This window comes from Laetiporus sulphureus (genome assembly GCF_001632365.1).
Source record: "Laetiporus sulphureus 93-53 unplaced genomic scaffold LAESUscaffold_11, whole genome shotgun sequence".
Classification (NCBI taxonomy): domain Eukaryota; kingdom Fungi; phylum Basidiomycota; class Agaricomycetes; order Polyporales; family Laetiporaceae; genus Laetiporus; species Laetiporus sulphureus.
The window spans coordinates 243966-261791 of NW_024468520.1; the positions used below are offsets into that span (position 1 = coordinate 243966).

General features: G+C 52.0%; 8 protein-coding genes across 8 annotated transcripts; 4 read left to right on the top strand and 4 right to left on the bottom strand.

The window, feature by feature from the left end:
- Nucleotides 1-7: 7 nt before the first annotated feature.
- LAESUDRAFT_742483 (arsenical-resistance protein ACR3) lies at nucleotides 8-1410 on the bottom strand (the record flags this gene model as incomplete). Its single annotated transcript, XM_040911194.1, has 4 exons — nucleotides 8-328; nucleotides 388-747; nucleotides 803-1221; nucleotides 1272-1410. 4 exons carry the CDS (start codon nucleotides 1408-1410, stop codon nucleotides 47-49), a joined length of 1200 nt encoding a protein of 399 aa, XP_040766108.1. The 3' UTR covers nucleotides 8-46.
- Nucleotides 1411-2115: 705 nt separating this feature from the next.
- On the top strand, nucleotides 2116-4013 carry LAESUDRAFT_723877 (NAD-P-binding protein). The gene is made up of 11 exons (XM_040908502.1): nucleotides 2116-2439; nucleotides 2495-2526; nucleotides 2581-2669; nucleotides 2726-2827; nucleotides 2883-2962; nucleotides 3014-3114; nucleotides 3165-3200; nucleotides 3259-3277; nucleotides 3332-3516; nucleotides 3574-3606; nucleotides 3660-4013. The coding sequence occupies exons 1-11, from the start codon at nucleotides 2255-2257 to the stop codon at nucleotides 3746-3748; spliced, it is 951 nt and encodes a 316-aa protein (XP_040766109.1). The 5' UTR covers nucleotides 2116-2254; the 3' UTR covers nucleotides 3749-4013.
- A 207-nt stretch (nucleotides 4014-4220) lies between these two features.
- On the bottom strand, nucleotides 4221-5099 carry LAESUDRAFT_64165 (uncharacterized protein). Its single transcript, XM_040903681.1, has 5 exons — nucleotides 5039-5099; nucleotides 4674-4980; nucleotides 4463-4609; nucleotides 4312-4401; nucleotides 4221-4239 (listed from the first exon to the last, which is right to left on the bottom strand). Exons 2-4 carry the CDS (start codon nucleotides 4955-4957, stop codon nucleotides 4371-4373), a joined length of 462 nt encoding a protein of 153 aa, XP_040766110.1. The 5' UTR covers nucleotides 4958-4980; nucleotides 5039-5099; the 3' UTR covers nucleotides 4221-4239; nucleotides 4312-4370.
- Nucleotides 5100-7256: 2157 nt separating this feature from the next.
- LAESUDRAFT_649154 (FAD/NAD-P-binding domain-containing protein) lies at nucleotides 7257-9350 on the top strand (the record flags this gene model as incomplete). The annotated part of the gene is made up of 8 exons (XM_040904155.1): nucleotides 7257-7540; nucleotides 7590-7854; nucleotides 7908-8000; nucleotides 8055-8393; nucleotides 8446-8996; nucleotides 9049-9068; nucleotides 9124-9263; nucleotides 9318-9350. 8 exons carry the CDS (start codon nucleotides 7257-7259, stop codon nucleotides 9348-9350), a joined length of 1725 nt encoding a protein of 574 aa, XP_040766111.1.
- Nucleotides 9351-12372: 3022 nt separating this feature from the next.
- LAESUDRAFT_712896 (uncharacterized protein) lies at nucleotides 12373-13976 on the bottom strand (the record flags this gene model as incomplete). The annotated part of the gene is made up of 9 exons (XM_040906924.1): nucleotides 12373-12398; nucleotides 12450-12572; nucleotides 12632-12692; nucleotides 12728-13199; nucleotides 13253-13376; nucleotides 13447-13475; nucleotides 13531-13601; nucleotides 13661-13892; nucleotides 13954-13976. 9 exons carry the CDS (start codon nucleotides 13974-13976, stop codon nucleotides 12373-12375), a joined length of 1161 nt encoding a protein of 386 aa, XP_040766112.1.
- A 113-nt stretch (nucleotides 13977-14089) lies between these two features.
- On the top strand, nucleotides 14090-15154 carry LAESUDRAFT_676412 (actin-related protein ARPC3). The gene is made up of 7 exons (XM_040905625.1): nucleotides 14090-14108; nucleotides 14176-14256; nucleotides 14314-14351; nucleotides 14410-14617; nucleotides 14674-14753; nucleotides 14809-14899; nucleotides 14957-15154. The coding sequence occupies exons 1-7, from the start codon at nucleotides 14106-14108 to the stop codon at nucleotides 14966-14968; spliced, it is 513 nt and encodes a 170-aa protein (XP_040766113.1). The 5' UTR covers nucleotides 14090-14105; the 3' UTR covers nucleotides 14969-15154.
- A 90-nt stretch (nucleotides 15155-15244) lies between these two features.
- Nucleotides 15245-16237, top strand: LAESUDRAFT_742487 (uncharacterized protein; the record flags this gene model as incomplete). Its single annotated transcript, XM_040911195.1, has 2 exons — nucleotides 15245-16051; nucleotides 16110-16237. Exons 1-2 carry the CDS (start codon nucleotides 15286-15288, stop codon nucleotides 16235-16237), a joined length of 894 nt encoding a protein of 297 aa, XP_040766114.1. The 5' UTR covers nucleotides 15245-15285.
- A 281-nt stretch (nucleotides 16238-16518) lies between these two features.
- On the bottom strand, nucleotides 16519-17815 carry LAESUDRAFT_757615 (tetrapyrrole biosynthesis porphobilinogen synthase; the record flags this gene model as incomplete). The annotated part of the gene is made up of 6 exons (XM_040912332.1): nucleotides 16519-16577; nucleotides 16641-16857; nucleotides 16908-16995; nucleotides 17053-17417; nucleotides 17481-17727; nucleotides 17805-17815. The coding sequence occupies 6 exons, from the start codon at nucleotides 17813-17815 to the stop codon at nucleotides 16519-16521; spliced, it is 987 nt and encodes a 328-aa protein (XP_040766115.1).
- Between the last annotated feature and the right edge of the window lie 11 nt (nucleotides 17816-17826).

Here is a 17826-nt window from a genome sequence, read left to right on the forward strand (position 1 = left end):
AGGTAGCACAATTGACCTACACGGTACGCACACACGCACGATCCATTCAGTCGCTTTTCTCATCAACTTGCAGGGACTTTTCGAACCCGTTTGTGCCTCCCTCTGCAGACACAGCTCCACTTGCCTCTACATCTCTCGCTTCATTTGCTCCTTGTTGATCTCCATCTTCTATCTGCCCTCCCGCCCAACGCAGTGCTCGCCCAAGATAAAGGGCTAACCACGTCAGTGCTAGCAGCACGGGGACCTCAACCAGCGGGCCGATCGTCGCCGCCAGAGCTTGGTCGGAGCCCACACCGTACACGGCAATCGTGACGGCTATCGCAAGTTCCTACAACATGGTTGTGTCAAGGTCACGGCAGATCTTCGCATTGAAGATGCAGCACGTACAAAGTTGTTGCTTCCTGCGGTGAAGCTCTGTACCACGGCCATTTCGTAGCTCCATCGTTCGCTGTCTCTCTGTCCCTTCGCAAGCGCTCGCCGGCCGAGCCACCACACGAATGCGAATGTGCCCGCCCACATCACGGTGAAGTACAGGACGAGCGGTACGATGACACGGAAGACATGGCCGATGTTGTGTATGATGTGGTGCCCTTGATATGCGAACAGCACGATCACTGTGTACAGCAGGCCGAGTGGAGCTAACGGGGAGATCACGGGAAGGAAACGCTCCGTCAAGAATTGCCGCGAGGTGAAGTATAGCAGGAGAGCGCGCGTCAGGAGTCCCGCCCCAAGCGGGATACCGAGATACTATGTTTTCGGGATGTTCAAGCGAACATGCGCAGACGATGAAGGCAAGACGTACGATGAGGACGGAGATGGCCACCCTTCCATACGACACATGTATATCTGTACCGGCACCTCCCATGATGTTCACGAACCAAACTGCATATGGCGAGTACAGGGCAATTTGCAGGATGCTGTTGACGACGACTAGGATGGCACAATAGTTGGCGTCGCCCCGCGCAAGCTGGTTCCAGACCATGACCATGGCGATGCAGCGCGCAAGACCGACCATGATCACGCCTGTTCGATACGTCGGAAGGTCTGGCAGCGTGGCCCATGCGAAGGCTAGCATGACGAATGGGGCGATGATCCAGTTGAGGAAGAGCGAGAGGAGGATGTGCACTGCCATAGTGCGTGTGGGCAGGATACGCGGGAGAGCTTCATACTGCACCTTGGTGAGGATGGGCCACATCATCACGATAAGCCCCACTGCTATGGCTGGAAGACCGTTGGCCAGCATCTCGCGAGATCGAAGGGGAGAAACTTACGGGCGGACACGCTGGCGAAGCGCGCTGTGTCGAAGGCTGGCTGGACGTTTGGGACGAATTCCCCAATAACGACTCCGACGATCATCGCGACCAGGATTGCCGGTGTCAGAATCTTGTCCATGAGGCTCAATTTCTTCATGAGAGCTTTGGGAGGTCTATTAGTCTGGGTGCAGAAGGCAACTATGAACTTGTTACACTGACCTTTCGGTGCATCTTCATCGCGTGTTAGTTCGCAGGGTGCACAGGAGCTGGGTTCGTTCACCGCCATGTTTGATTGTGTTGTTTCCCTTGTCGATTTTCTCAGCAAGGTGGGCAGACGAGATGAAGTGCTTGAAAAGAGGACGCAGCGCGCTGTTTCGTTCTGCTTAGACGCCGAATTTAGCTTGCAGTCAAATTCATCGTTGTTGCCAAATGCGGCATGCTGGTTGATGCCCGAGTGCAAATGCAAATGTCACTCTTGGTCCTTGTCCGTACGAGTGTCCGTCTCTGCAGGGAGGCTCGATGCATTAGTTCTTCGAGGTTCTGGAGATATTTTCAAATAAATATCGATTCTGCACCCTGAGCACTGAACGCCGGCGACCCGTAGATACATACAATCATGCATAAAAACAGAGTCGAGACCGGACTTCATAATTCGATGCAACCCTTACTCCGTCATCGGCAAGTACTTACAGAGTACTGACTATGCGTCGTCTGAGCAGGATATCAGCATCGAGTATCCACTCACCCCAGGCTGTGGATTTTTTTGCCGCCTCATACCATCACGAGGTCACAGGTTGCAATCAGAATCACATTGATACGTGAGGTCAGCTGCTGATGCCTTCGGCCATATATACCTCCGCGGCGTGAATCTCACCGCCACAATTGCTATAAAATCCAGCGTTCTCAGCACTAACGTCCTCGGTCAAGCACAGCAACCACTGGTCGTGATCGACGTTACGAGCTCCAGGTTGAAGTGGTTCTGACTTCTGCTTACTCTCACGATGTCCGAGTCGAAGCCTAATCCGTATGCAAAGAATAAAGTGGCTGCCGGTGGCGATGACTTCGTAAAGAGAACTGTGACGCGTCTTCAACAGATCCAGTCTCAACTTGAGACCACTCCTCGTAGTGGGCGGCTGCGGGGAAAGGTATGTGTCATTACGGGAGTTGGATCCATGCTAGGCATAGGGTATGAGGCCTACGTTCTACGGACGCGGGCAACTGTTTATGTCTGCGGAATTCAGGAGAGCGACAGCACTACAATTCGCTCACGAAGGTATGGTTCAACATGAATGCTGTCACACCTCACATAACGCATATGTACTCATAGGAGCGGCTCGATTGTATCTCATTGATTATGATCCAACGAACCTACCAAACCTCAAGTCGACTATCGAACAGAAATATCCCGATGTTAAGGCATGCTCAGTACGCCACTGCGTGGTATTTTGTTCTCTGACGGGATTATTCGATAGGTCACTACGATTCAGGCAGATGCAACAGACGAAGGAGCAATCTCCGGTGTCTGCAAGCAAGCCGTTCAAGAAGAAGGGCGTTTAGACGTATTCTTTGCTAATGTAAGACTAGGCATCCAATTTTTTTATATCAACACAACTTAATAAGATTTCATAGGCTGGCATCGCGACGACTAAGGCATTGCACGGCGTCACTGCGGAGGCTTTCATGCGAACTCTCAAGATCAACACGCTTTCGTGAGTGTCGTCATGGATGAAGTACAGGGCACGTCATGATTCCACAATCAGCTGTTTTCTAGCCGTCAGGTATGCCTCGGAGGCGATGATGAAGACAAATCCCTCTCGTGGTAAGGATTTCAGCGGCGGAAGCATCATCATGACAGCGTCAGGTATCACTCCCTGCGATATGCCGTAATCCATTGATTAAAGCTGTTCATAGTCGCGGGAATACGCTCCGGGGCTGGGCCGATCGATTGTAAGTTAGACTATCTCACTGCGACTATGCGTACATTAACGTTTCAAACGCCCCTTAGATAGCGCTAGTAAAGCTGCGTAAGCCATCACTCGTTTGTTGCGCCATTTCCTAGCACCTATCATCCGCTCTAGCGTGAACAACATGGCTCAGACGGCGGCCTACCAACTCCCGAAGACCGACATACGTGTTAATTCGATCTGCCCTGGCCTGATTGAGACCGGCATGACGGTAGACGTCTTCAATTTCGCGCGATCGAAAGGCGCTGGCCCAAAGATCGGCCAGCTGAACCCATTAGGACGTTACGGCGTTGCGCAAGGTACGTCACGGAAGTAGCAGACCTAAAGCAAAGCTGATGACAATCCGTCGACATCAGAGGTTGCAAATGTAGTGACATTTCTTGCCTCTGGTACGTCCTATCTTCCATCTCTGTAACAACGACCTGATCCCACGATCTTCAAGATGAGAGCAGTTATGTGAACGGCCAGAACATTGCAGTCGATGGCGGCCTTTCGAGCTCCGTCCCTGTCGTGCCTGGTAGATGGTCTTAAGCGTTGTTGCGAAGTGTCATGCGCCAATTTGCCGTTGGCTGGATCAGATTGATCGGTATCTCGTAAGCACGCTATCTTGACGTCCTTTGTAGTTACCGTTGGTGCGGTACCCTTTGTATCCTCTATGGTACAATCACGTTCGTCCGAAAGTCATGATGATATGACTCGTGAACAGGTCATCGCATTGCTCTCCGTTGATGCAAAGGATACATATGACGGCTCATATATGTGGAAGCTATCATCCAAAATGCAATTCCATGGGAACCATGAGCGCGATTCGAGATTGAGCGGACGTGATCATGATAGCTCATACGTGAGGAGGCTGCGATCCGCCGTAGTGAGAAGTCATGGAATCCATGAGGCGGCTCGAAGCGAAACGGACTTTCGACTGTGACAGCCCGTACGTGAGGAAGTCGTCATCCATATTCCGAAGCCTTGGAGACCGTGAATGCTATGAAGACTTGACTGATACCCAAGCGAGGACATTCAATCTGTCCGAAAACCATACAGGATGAATACGAGGTGAGATTGGCCATGCCGCCGTCTATATCTGAACAACGCACCGTTACTGCCCAAGAGCCAATTTCAAACTTCCATCGCACGCGCTCTGAAAATAGATGGCCTAATGACCTCTACCGCCCACACACCCAAGGCTGGCGCCAAAGAACTTTTCATACTTATGAATGGAACAGGAGCAGTCGAAGTTTGACTCACATGCACGCTGCCGGTGGTGTAGAGGTCTGCTCGCCGACAAGTGAACGAACAGAGGCCGCAGCTATTGCTCTTGTGCAGAACGCAGAGGATGAATAGGTGAAACAGACGCAGACGGGTGTGGATTTGATATATGCCAGGTAAATCAGCCTGCAATCGACGGGGATAATATCAGATAGAGGCTGTAATGTCGCACGCTCGATCGAGAAAGAACCAGAGATGGATTAGCAACCTCATTACTCTGAGTGGACGAGCAGTTCTGGGGAGAAACGTCAGACAGCCTGCATGTCCAGCGAGCAGCTGAGAGCCGCCGCTTATGTATGGGGCGAGATGTTGGGAAGCGGACGTGAAGGCAATCCGTGTCAGGGCGTTGGCTGTTCGCCGTAGCCGAACTGGTTCGCGAAGGTGACTGTGTTGATCAGAAGCACCGACACCGCTCGGCTTCATGCTCTGCCGTGGCAGTATAAGGTAGTTTCCACTCAAGCGCAGGGAGGCCATCTGCGCTGGTCGGGAATGTTGCACTGGTGAAAGGTCAAATTCGCGTTGTTCGACTCGAGATTGTTAGTCTATCAGGCTTACCTACTACGATCAGGTCGTTGCAGATCAGGTGCCGTCAAGCGAAGAAGCCTCGACCCTCGACCCTCGGAAAGCAACCGTTGGCATTGCAATGGCTCTGACTTCAGGAGAGGTGAGTATATGCCTGCAGCAGATCCTAGAACACAGAACCGACCTAAAATTGCCGGGAGAAAAACTGCCTTAGGCTGGAAATTTTGAATATCTAAACAGTCCAGTTGGCTAAAGTCAATAGCACAAACACCATAGAGGGGTTGTACGCGCAGTGAAATCTCTCATTCTTCCTGAGGAGTTGTAGACTGTTACTGAGGACAGGGATAGTGAGCTTTTTCAGACCTCTTCCATTCTCATGGTACGTGCTCCAGAGCTTCCCTGTACCCAAGGAAGCACCAGAGCACGACCCACGAGAGGGAAGGCATCAGACCGAGTGCCCCTCTGTAAAGTGCATGCTCAGCGTGTGCACTGCAGGTCATACGATGACGAAACGAAAAGCTGGAAAGGAGGCATCCATGGGATGATCTACCCCTTTCCGAGGAGACTGATGATATCTCCTAGAAGTCGCCCCGACGCGTTCGTTCAACAGTACAGAACGGCTCAAGGACTGGATTGGACGCACCCTGATACCCACGGTTGGACATAATCCTCAGGAAAGGCTCGACGAGTATTTGCGAACATGAGTGGTGTTGAAAAAGCAGGACTCGAGTGACAGTGAGGCCTTTAGAACTTGTTGGGGTTTTAGCTCACCAGTCCATGCCCTTATATCCAGGCCGCTTGCAGAGGAGTCCTCGGAGCAGTATGGACTCCGTGTCCAATCAAGCGGTAACATGACGAGGCTGCAAGGCTCGTTGGCGTGAGCTGTCCACCCGCAGTTTGGATGCACGGACAGCACGCCGTGATGGAATCTGAGACCTGAGACGGTGCGCGATCGTTTATGGCGACTATAACGTCCAGCCCGGCTACCTTGCACCCGTATCCGCTAGTACAACTCTGGCAAGCTTTCGACTCAGCTGATCCGGCTGATACTCAGATCAGCACTGACTCCGCCACTTTTCTGTCCGGTTCCAATCATCGTCACGAACTTGTCTTCGACGCGCTTCTTGCGAGACGGCTTACTGGCTGAATCCCCTGGATGAAGAGGGAAGTCACCGTATCGGAGGTAAAGATTGCCAGAATTTCGGATGACTCGGGCATGAGACGGCGAAACAACTGCATGCCAGCTTGCAAGTTTCGCTGCATCGCAACGCCGATCATTAATCATTGCTGAAGGGGACTTGGAGCGTTGACGCACAGAGCCGCGTCAACAGTCTCCTGCACCACTAGCCTGCCATGCCGGCGTCGCTCTGATTTTTTTAAACAGCCTTTTCTCGGCGAGGAAAACGCTCTTTTGTGACAGTAATGGCATGACCAACAAAACGAAGGCGTCAACTTGACGAAATTCCATCAGCCATGGGTCTCCTGTATGACTCAGAGTCTCAAGTTCACGCCCCCTCTTGCAGGCGCAACGCTACCGCATCGGTGACAATGCAGGTCCCTCGCTTGCCCAATGACCACCATCTGTACACCCCGTTGCTTGGGGTCGTACGACTGCCAGTGCATGTGAAAGCACACATTCACTGTTCTCCGTTCAATGGCCGTTGGATTGCTCCGCAGGCTGACCCCACTGATCTACGCCGCGCAGGCAGTAGAACTGTTGGCTGTTGAACCTCACTGGTGTCTCAGCTGACCACCGTGCCTTTGATGGAACTGTCGTGCCTGCTTCGGTGCGAGCTCCAATGTCGCATGCCTTTTTCTCGGCGGCATCACCCGCTTGCCGCGCGCTCACTGGCGTCTTCTTCTTCCCAAGACTGCACCCGGTGGCAAAGCGATTTTTTTGGGACTACTCATTGAGTATGTTGTTCTCTCACTCAGGTCTTGGGATGGCTGATGTCCGTGAAGATGGACCCTGCGAATACCTCCTCGTGCCCGATGATCGCGCTCTCACGATAGTGCAATCAGCTGGGGTCAGACATCGGAACAAAGTCAAATGCTGCTCGTCGCAATCCTCACTTGGCCAACGGCGATCGCACTGCAGCCTACTGCAGCTGGGTGAGGTCACGTGTCGTGACGCAGCGGCGGGTGCTGCTCGATGGCCTGCGGGGCGGCTGTCATCGTGAACAGGCTGACAGACGGGACACGATCATGGTTCCGCCCGGCAGCGACTCGAACCTCTTGTTCATCTACCACCATGTCGTCTGCGCCCCCTCCTCCCAAACGCGTCTGTATTGTTGGCGCAGGCGCGTCTGGGATGTCAGCTGCATATGCGCTCAGTCGACATCCCGAGAAGTACCAGGTGACGGTCTATGACAAGCAGAGTGTCACAGGGGGGATGGCAAGTTCCATTAACATCGACGCCGACAAGTATGGTGCCGCATACATCAATGATGGCGTGCAAGGCTGTAGTCCTGTCTTCGCGAACACTTTGAGAATGTTTCGGATGCTTGGCTTCGAGTCTACGGAAGTAGGGATGCAGTACGTTCTGATCATTACCGGTTGTTCTTCCATTTAATCTGGCTTGCAGGATCAGCTTCGGCAAGGACGAGAACTTTTGGACGAACGTCTTCCCTACCTCGCTCGTTTCACAGTTCCAGGGAGATATTAAGAAATTCGGCAGGGTGCTCTCTATCATCAAGACATTCGAGCCGATATTCGCCGTGATTCCCGTTCACGTCATGCTCAAGATGTTCAGATTTTCGACGGACTTCGGTGAGAAGATGGTGTATCCACTAGTGGCGCTTTTCTTCGGCACAGGAAATCAAACGCCTTACATTTCATGTGCTATATTGGTAATGTTTCCATTGTTCTCGCATATCGCAGAGTCCACGCTTACCGTGCTTAGGAACGAGTCTTCATGGATCCGAGTATGCGACTCTTTGAATATTCCGAGAAGAGTCTACTGGCTAGCATTCCCACCATGCTCGCGTTTCCAAAGGTGTGTCACTTACATATCTGCCGATATGTTCACCCGGAACTCACAATGCTACAGTTGCACGACGTGTATAAGGCCTGGACACATGAAATTACCTCCACAGGGAACGTCACTTTCAAACTCCATCATGAGGTGTTGGAAGTCGTTTCACGTCACACGAGGGGAAAAGCCTCCGTCTCTAGTCCGGTTCAGATCCGATACAAAGTTTCTCATGACGGATTAGAGTCTCATCCAAGGGAAGCTTCCTTCGATGAGATCATTCTAGCCGTCGACGCGGACTCTTGCCTTCATTTATTGGGCAAACAGGCTACTTGGTTGGAAAGAAAGGTTTTGGGAAATGTAAAGTATCTGTACGACGTCACCATCACGCACAACGACCTAGATTACATGCAGAAGGTGAGCATTTCAAACATTTGCAATATTGCTGTATTGATTGTATAATTGTCAGTATTACGAGACGCGGTACAATCCTTCACACAACGCACCTGTGGAATCCAGCGCGTCAGCTCAAGAGCGCCATGAAACGGAAGAGGCGTTTGCCTTTGCCGAGCGCAATTTCCGCCCCCTCTACTACACCATGCAGTACCCGCAGGACAAATCCAAGATTGAAATGAGCTTCGACCTGACGCACTATCAGCCTCAGTTTCGGGGTGCGAAGCCAGCCGGGCCGATTGATCTTGATAGCAGGAGTGATCATAGGAACGAATGCCGCGCTGCGGACGCCACATGTGCTGCACAGCATGCAAGCGAGGGCGAGATGGGTGCGCCTGCGCGGACGGGCAAGGACGCTAATGGGCAGCCGGAGCCGCCGCTGGAGAAGCACGTCTTCCAGACAATCTTCCTGGATCGTGATGGTTCGCAGAATTTGTGGACATGGAAAGACATCAACCCCGAGAAGAAGATCTTCGAAAAGTGGTGGAAGCAGCAATCTCACCGCTGGCAGCACTATGCGGGCACGGTGCCATGGATGATGTGGATCAACGGCAAGAACAACACATAGTACGTTCCACTATTCCTCACCTGTGACTAATAGATGACCAACAATACGTAGTTACGCTGGCGCTTGGTCTGGTATGTCTTCGTCGTGTTGACGTTTGGGAAGTCGTGAGGCTAAGTCATGCCGTAGTACTGAATATGCACGAGTTGGCGGTGACGTCCGGCTTCGCGGCTGCCTATAGGCTGGGCGCCGAGTATCCATTCCACGGCGATGAAGACTGCGAACGGCTCTTCAAGATGTACCTGGCCGCAAGCCACGGCGTCAGAATGGTGGGTCAAGCTCGCTTTATATGTGAATGGGGCTTATCACGCATTCGCTGCCAGAGAAAGGAAGATAGGAAGGGAATCTTTTCCTGAACTTCTCATTCCATCGCCTACGGCCGAAGAACCGTGATACGCGAAGAACGGCATGAAGGCATTGCGTTTCGTACCTTTTTTCAATCCACAGACTCGTTACAATACGGTTCATGTATCTCATCACGACAAGCGATATATCCGGTATATGTCTTCTTTTAATTTCCGTGCGTAGCCGGATCCTACAAGCAAGGTGAAGGACACGATTGAATGGCTCGAAGATTGATACCGCTCATAGCAGCAATGTGCCTCTCATATCGTTCGCCCGCCTGTTGGTAAGCGACGTCCACCTCAACTCAAGAAGGTTTAGACTAACTGATTGACTCAACCGCCGAACATGGCCATCTGCCATGCAGCAATAGGAGAACCTCTGCAGGCAGGTTTGCCGAGCAGCCCGTATCTGAGAGCGAAACTGGCCGAGAACCATCTGGAAGTCTTCTAGAGATGGCTGCAGCTTTTTCGCAACTAACGGTGTTTGTGTCGTTCTAGCCTTCATTGATATTTTCAATGCTGCTCGTGGGGATGCCATGCGACACGGCCCACTGGCACTCACGGCGCGCATAAGTGTATCGGTCCCTGATGCTAATTACCGTTCTCACCTCTTCCCGCCGGGTCGGGGCTCCGTATTATGCTGTATTGCTTATGTCTGCTTCTGTGTGCTATCAGACTCGGAGATTGAGACACGATCGCTTTAAACCAACAGATGTCCTTGGATCTCCACATTTCTTTCCTCTGGTTGAACCAGATAAGTCATTGGCGACGAGCGATTCACCGCACGGGCTGTTCGATGTACGAGAGACATATGCTATAGGGCCGAGCAAGGTTCGTAAAGAAACGTCCAGATAAAGTTACAAGATCCATAACATTTTCGATTCCAGCGGGAGTCGCGTCCATGAAAGTTAACTCCCACACCGAAAGATGGGTGTGATACTACCTGTTGGATCTGGGCGGTTATGAATATGATATTCGCAGCATTCGTGCTTCCGCTAAGCAGAAGATTGTCAACGCGAGGCATCTAAAACGTGGATCTGTACGTACCAATATGACCCACATGCTGTCAACGATAACTAAGAGTCGGGCGTTGGGCAAGAGAGATACCTCTTTCGCTGTGTTCCGGCTGGCAATGCAGTAACTGTGTCAGCGTTTGGGGGTGACGTTGCATCCTCTCAATACGTGCACAGAACCACACTGAGACCGTGTCGTAGGGCGTGATGAGTACCCTCGCCTTGGTATTGCACAAGCAGCGCTCATAATCTCTATCGCGAACGTGGAAGACATCTCCATTTTATCATGTCAAGGGTAGTGCAAACACGCCGTTTGCATCCCAGTGAGTAACGGAGCGTCTTTCTTAGACCTCACGAAGCAAGACCTCGGAAGACGGACGCCTGTGGATACGTCATCTGAATGGATGGAGTCGCAGCCCCCGGCGGACGTAACTTACGTTCCATCGTGGCGCCGTTCTTGGCGGAACAACTGCATGAAGGATTCCAAAAGCAGTCCAATGATGGTCAAATACACGCTCCGTCTATCCGTAAACCTTGAAGCAGAGTGGGCTCGTACAAATGCACCGGCTAGATGCTCTTGTGTAGATGTGCAGAAGCCGTCGGCGAGATTCTCGCCAGCTTTCATGACATTCTTGGGCCTTCCGGAAGCTATTTACGATGTTCAAAACGATGAGTAGTATGCTTGAAAGAGTATATAGACGGCAGTGGCGCACCACTTACCTTGAAGGAGGGAGGGGGACGTTTAGGTTGACAAGCATATTACGATGACGTGCTCGAGACAGTCCGAACGAACACATGGATCGATGGAAGACGGTTTCATATAATGTCTTCGATGGAACCAACCTGTTGGCCAGAAATAGAGAAGCCTATGGTATAGAAGACCTTCTCCATGAGCACTCGGAGCGCTGGGCGCGACCTCATGTAGAAATGCTCGCATGTCCCAACATTGGTAATGCCAAGCGCATATACACGTTGTCTTCACAAAGATCAAAGGGGAATCATGTGGACCATTGCATGATGCACGATGTCTTTGAGCGGCAATGCGAGCTATCATATGACGAAACCGTCTTGAAAGGTGGCGAAGAGCTGCATGATGTCTGATCAGAGTGGCGCTCCGATATGAAGTCGAACCCATACCTTGTTGTTTCTAAACAGGGCCAAGTCACAACAAAGCATTTTCTTGGGTTTAATGCCCGTGTTACATTCCGATATGAACCACGACAGTCCGATACCACTATGGATGCCCTGCACGATACCTTGTTCTCGCCAACGAGACATACTTGACCTGTCGAATTCGACTCGGGAGTCAAAGAAACCGAAGCAGAGACTCATTATCAAACCTTGTTTGTACCCTATAGCAAGCAGGATGCGTGGACCCTTAGGGTCACCAAAAAGTCGGATACGCCGTCGCTGCATCGGGCAGCATTCCGCTGGCCACCTTAGAACGTCCATCTCGGTCTCAGTTGCTGAGCTTGCCATCATCCGGCGGAATGGACTTCAAGGTACTTTGTGGCGCAAAATTGAGGCAGAAGGCGAACGCCACATTCCTGAGCTTCCATGCTATGTGTATCTCTCCTTCACAGGATGCGATATTACGTCATGGATATGTCCCACAGCCACGAGAATCAGCGTCATTCAGATGTTTCACAGGACTCAGCCTCGCATTGAAGATGGCACCTAATGGGAGCTGCCGACGCATTACCTTTCCTTGGGCGCATAAGCCATGGCAAGTCTCGGAAAGAATCGCTCGCGTGGCGGTGTTGACTGCCTCTTGGGGAAGATTCGCTGGCAAGCGTAGCCTCGGAAGAATTTTAGTGACGACAACGTTGTGGTAATACATTGTAGAACGCGCACGAGAATATGCGAGACAACCACAGCAACACCATATGGTCATATAGTCGTCAAGACGTGTCCAAGCTGTTAGTTCAAGACGACTGACGCACTCAATAAAAGATACGGCTACTTTTTGATCAACAACTGTGATATCAGAGCAATAGTCCTGGTATACGACCGAAAAGCATTTAGGTGATTTTGAGGAGCTTCACCTCTGTAAGATTGTTAGAATTAACAGAGGTCGGATGCACACGAGGGAACTTACCGAAGATGAGCGTCGAATTGGCCGGGATACCTGGCTGCTTCTTGTTGCCATATGCCATCTTGGACGGGATTGTGAGTAGTCGCTCCCCGCCAATCTGCATTCCCTCAATGCCAACGTCCCAACCTACACGAAATGAAGATAAATAGGCGCATTCGAGTTTGCGATGAGAAAAATGGACTAACCTTTGATGACCTCGCCCTTTCCGAGGCGGAACTTGAACTGTGCAGGGTCACACTTTAGCAGCTATTCGACTTGGCAACACAGCCGACAACACCCACAGGTGGTCCCGTCTTGCTCGAATCGAACTCCTGGCCGTTCTCCAGCTTGCCAATGTAGCGCATGTGGACCGTGTCGCCCTTTTTGGCCGCAGGCCCGGAGCCAACCTTGTGATCTCTGATCTTCACTCCACCCGTCAGTGTCTTCTCCGAGGCTTTAGCCTTCGTGGACTTCTCCTTTTTCTCCTTGTCCTCCTTCGCACCTTCCTTCTTTTCCACATGCTCCTTCGCACCTTCCTTCTTTTCCTTATTCACCTTCGCACCTTCCTTCTTCTCCTTGCCATGCACCTTCGCAGGGGTCGACTCCTCGCCATCAGCGGGGACAGCCTTGCCGCTCTCAGCCTTCTGCTTCTTCTGCTTCTTCTTCTGCGACTTGGTCAGCTCGCCTTCGGCCTCCATCGACTCGCGAGGGCGCTTCTTTCCCACTTCCGCTGTCACGATCTCTTCAATGCCTTCGATAACTTCCTCGAAACGCCTGCACACATTCGATTGAGCCCGATGACAGGGTGATAAACTGAGAGACCGTACCCTTCATTGTCGCTCAGGATTTCCACCTCCTCAACGTCGACCTCAACGTCAGAGCTGACCTCACGAAGGTCATAATCTTCTTCTTCGGACTCATCGCTGTACGGAGGTTGATCCGGAGTTTGGTCTATAGTTTACAAAAAAGATATCATCAGTCAACGATGGCTCGTATGCTGCAACATGCACAAAAATTTTACCTATGTAGTTACCAGTGAGATATACGGTGCTACAAAAAAGCCTAAAGTTAAGCAAGGGAAGTCGGAAATGGTCGAGCGACGCACTTTTTGCCAGAAAGCTCGAAAACGTACTGCTCATCTTGCTCAAGAACCACATCAACAGTCGCCTGCTCAATCTATACAGAAAATACACCTCGACTCGTATTTCTCGCATAGAAGAAGAGGAAGTGCATACCTTGCCAGGGGTGAGCGAGCAAAGCACGGTCATATGCACATCGTCCAGCTTCTTTTCCTCGTCCTCATCCTCGTCCTCATCCTCGTCGTGAGCGGAAGGAGTATGATAAACGAGCTTGACACTGGTACGGCCAGTCTCATCGTCGAGCGAGTCCCCAAGGGCGACGTTCGTGATCCTGATGTCGCTCGGCGTACGGATCTCAATGGGCCCACCGGGCTTCACGGCAAGACTCCTAAGACCATGGAGACCATCATTGAATACCAAATGACACGTAATGTAACGAGCTTACGCACCAGAGTGCGATAGCAACGGCCATTTTTTGAGGATGTGGATGGAGGTGGCGACTCTACGAAAATGCAGACGCGCAGAGACGCGCAGGCCAAATTGAAGCACGGGACCGATCTCCGCTTGAATCACATCCTCCTCCAGGCCTTACACGTCTAAAATGGTGCGCATATGGATTGTATAATTGAGCGTCCACGAAGCCCGACTTAATGCGAACGTTTGTATGACAGTCCAACACGTTACGGCCCTATCTCGCTGCAGTGCGGTCCACCCTGACTGCAGCGCTTACACTGGAGGACTTCGCATCTCAGGTACTTCACCAACTTGACCGAATCGAATCGTTGACTGTCCAGCTCATCGATGGGTAGGTCGTCGAACGGCATAACAAACCTGAGGTGGAGGTCGGGTAAGAGACTGTGCTGTCGATCTCAGGATACCCCGTTGCTGATGTGAGGTGGCTGCAGACAGTCGAAGGAGGTGCTGCTCAACCCGTTGACGATCTCGCGGAATGAAAATGAGCGCGTCCTCATTGAGTCTTCTATTAATTCTATCCGATTGAGCATCAAGATCAAGCAGGCAGACGAGATCGAGCGGATATTGTGCCACAAGTTCACGCGGTTTATGATGCAGAGAGCGGAGAGCTTCGTCGTGTTGCGGAGAAAGCCAGTGAAGGTGCGTCTGTGCTCCTTTGTCGATCATGAACGCATTTCTTCATTCATTGTATGCAGGGGTATGATATCTCCTTCCTTATCACGAACAACCATACGGACATGATGCTCAAGCACAAGATTGTCGACTTCATCATTCAGTAAGTCTTTTCATCTTATCAAGGAATAGGCATTCATGACCAATCGTCCAATTAGATTTATGGAAGAGGTGGACAAGGAGATCAGTGAGATGAAGCTCAGTCTGAATGCCCGTGCGCGTGTTGTCGCCGAGTCCTATCTGGTTGCTGTGAGTGGCTTCATTATGAAGAACACTGACGTATCATCTGATACCGATCTCTAACAGTTCAGCTCGTAAGGCGTTTCTCTAGTGACTTGGTGTTAAGCTATGTGCGGGAGCGGTTGGAGTTGGACGGCACGCTGCACATGCAAGCATCACGGACGGTTATCCACGGCACTTATTGTATCACTACTGAAGGAATACAGCTGAATCCTAGAATACTCTTCATGCCATCCCGCTCGATTTGTGGCTGGCCCGCCGTCCATTGCCATTCCGGGTAATAAGCGGGCACGCGCTTATCCCTGCAGTGCTGTATGACATATACGTGTCCCCAATTCGTGTTTATCGGTGGCGCACGTGTTATTCATGCGCTCTCTACACTTTTGACCACGACGATGCCCGACGTTCGAATAGCAGCCCTCGCCGTCGTCACCTCCATCGTGCTCTTCGGCACGATCTACTCCGTCTTCAATAACAGCTACCTCGACACATCCAATCCGCTGCTCACCTACCTCCCACATCCTCTGCACGCGACGGATTACTTTGCGGACAAGAAGAACCCGCTGAACATCTACTTCATTAAGCAGATATGGGCGTGGACGACCGGCGCATTTTTCTGGCACTACTTCACCAGCCCACGGGCGGCGCGCACGAAGGAGCGTGTGTTCCAGTATCTCATTGCGACCGCCCTCTTCCTCGGTTTCACGAGCTGGTTCTTCGGTCCGGCAGTCCTTGAACGCCTCATTGCGTCTACCGGGGGCGAATGTGTCGTAAATCTTCCCTCGGGCGCGGTCGTATCCATTCCGAACGAGTACTGCTACACGAAGTCCACCATCTCTACTGCAACGCACCAGAGCTTGTTCCCGTCAGCGTTGGTGTTCCCCGAGTCGGAATGGTTTATGAAGCCGAGGTTGCGGAGAGGGCACGACGTTTCAGGTCACATATTTGTGCTGACTATGTCCATCCTCTTTTTGGTGGATCAGCTCAGAACATCGTTCGCCTCTCCACCGCCAGGAAGCATCGACCGTGCTAATATGCAATGGCCTCCATCGCATAAGTGGGCTGTGCTTGCTAATGTCCTGGTGATATGCCTGGCGCTCTTCGCAACATACACTACAAGCATATACTTCCACACGCCTTTCGAAAAGCTCACAGGATATCGTAAGTGAAATACTCGGCGATCTTCCTTTCATATCGCACTAATGATAATATATCACAGTTCTCGGAGTGGCAGGCTTCTTTATCATACAGTTGCCTGCGCTCAAGCCCGCACCTGAAGCAGCAGTCATCACGAATAGACATGCCTCATCGGAGGGCGAGAAGGAGGATGCTACCAAGGAGAGCTGATGCGCGGTATGTTCTACGCTGGCTCCTGGATGATCATTTGCTCAAGTTATCTTCAGACGTTTGCTACTACCTGTTACTTTAGCACTTTTACTGTCAAGACCGTAATGCGTTTTCGGTGTGACTTTCCATATCTCACTATGTCCCCTGCAAATGGTGTTAGCAGGACCTAGAGATCTATATAGTAGTACCACAAAGGAAGCAATTTTGAATACAAAGGAGCACGAAATCTTGTACAGCCATTATTGAAGGTTTTGGACGTGCCTGGGCGGGCAAAAGACAGATCATTCTGAGAGCCAGTCGAGGAACTGCGGAGTGAAATAGGTCAAAATCAAAGTGCAGCCTGAAGCCACGGGAAGTTTTGGTCAACAAAAAGGCCCATAAGTGGACAGCTATGGCTACACACCTGCTCGGACCATGCTCTCCACGCTTTCGAAAGCCATCGTGCGGAGATCATAGACTCCCGCCCGAGCGCCCGCGACAACCATGGCGTACTCGCCGCTGACTTGGTAGCAGGCGAGGGGATGATTGGGTGCGAGCTCTGCTGCGTCCTGAATGATGTCGAGGTAGGGCAACGCGGGCTTAACCATGATGATGTCGGCACCCTCGGCGACGTCGCGTTGCTATGAACGCAAATGAATAAATGCAACGTCTAAGGATTCGCGAGACATACGATCGCTCGTCGGGCGAGGCCCTTCGCCTGAGGAGGGAGTTGATAACACTTGCGGTCGCCGAATGCAGGTGCACTTCCCGCAGCATCTCTTTGTTCATGCGTTAAGCGGCCATTCACGCTGCGTATATGCGCACAATTGTCTCACCTGAACGGTCCGTACAACGAGCTAGCGAACTTCGCGGAGTAGCTCATCAGCGTGCATTGGTTGCCGTATCCGCCATTCATCAGGGCGAGCTTGATCGCCTTGATGCGTCCATCCATCATGTCGCTCGGTGCGACACAGTGCGCACCCGCCTTCGCGTATGAGAGAGCGACCTCGGCGATGCGCGCCGCGGAGGGCACGGGGTCGATGGAACCGTCGGGGCGGAAGAGGCCGCAGTGCCCGTGCGAGGTGTATTCGCAGAGGCAAACGTCGCAGGCGATGTAGAGCGAGGGGAAGAGCTGGCGCAGCTTCTTCACGGCGAGGATGACGGGACCCGAGGGGTCATCTGCGGGCGTACCGCGCTCGTCCTACCAGACTCGCTCCTCGCGTGAGCATCAGGCATCGTGTTCGAGCCGCTGCAGATCACACACCTTCACGCAGTTGAACGGCACACCGAAGATGATGACGCTCTGCAAGCCCTTCTTGACCAACGGTCCGAGGAACTCCTCGAGCTTGTTCACGCCCCAGCGGCGCTGGCCGGGCAGGGAGAGGATCTCGACGCTCGCGTTGGGGTCGTCCGTGATGAAGATGGGATACATGAACATCGACTTGGTGAGGTGCCGACGGGCTTGCCATGAGCGCGACAGAGGGTGCTGGTACCCGCCCTGCAGGACTGACCTGCAGATACGCGAGAACGATGAAAGGTATGTTATTGCTGAGTCTGAGCGCGACGAGGCGTTAGTGCGGGTACTGACGAAGTGTCCATGGTAGCTCTTT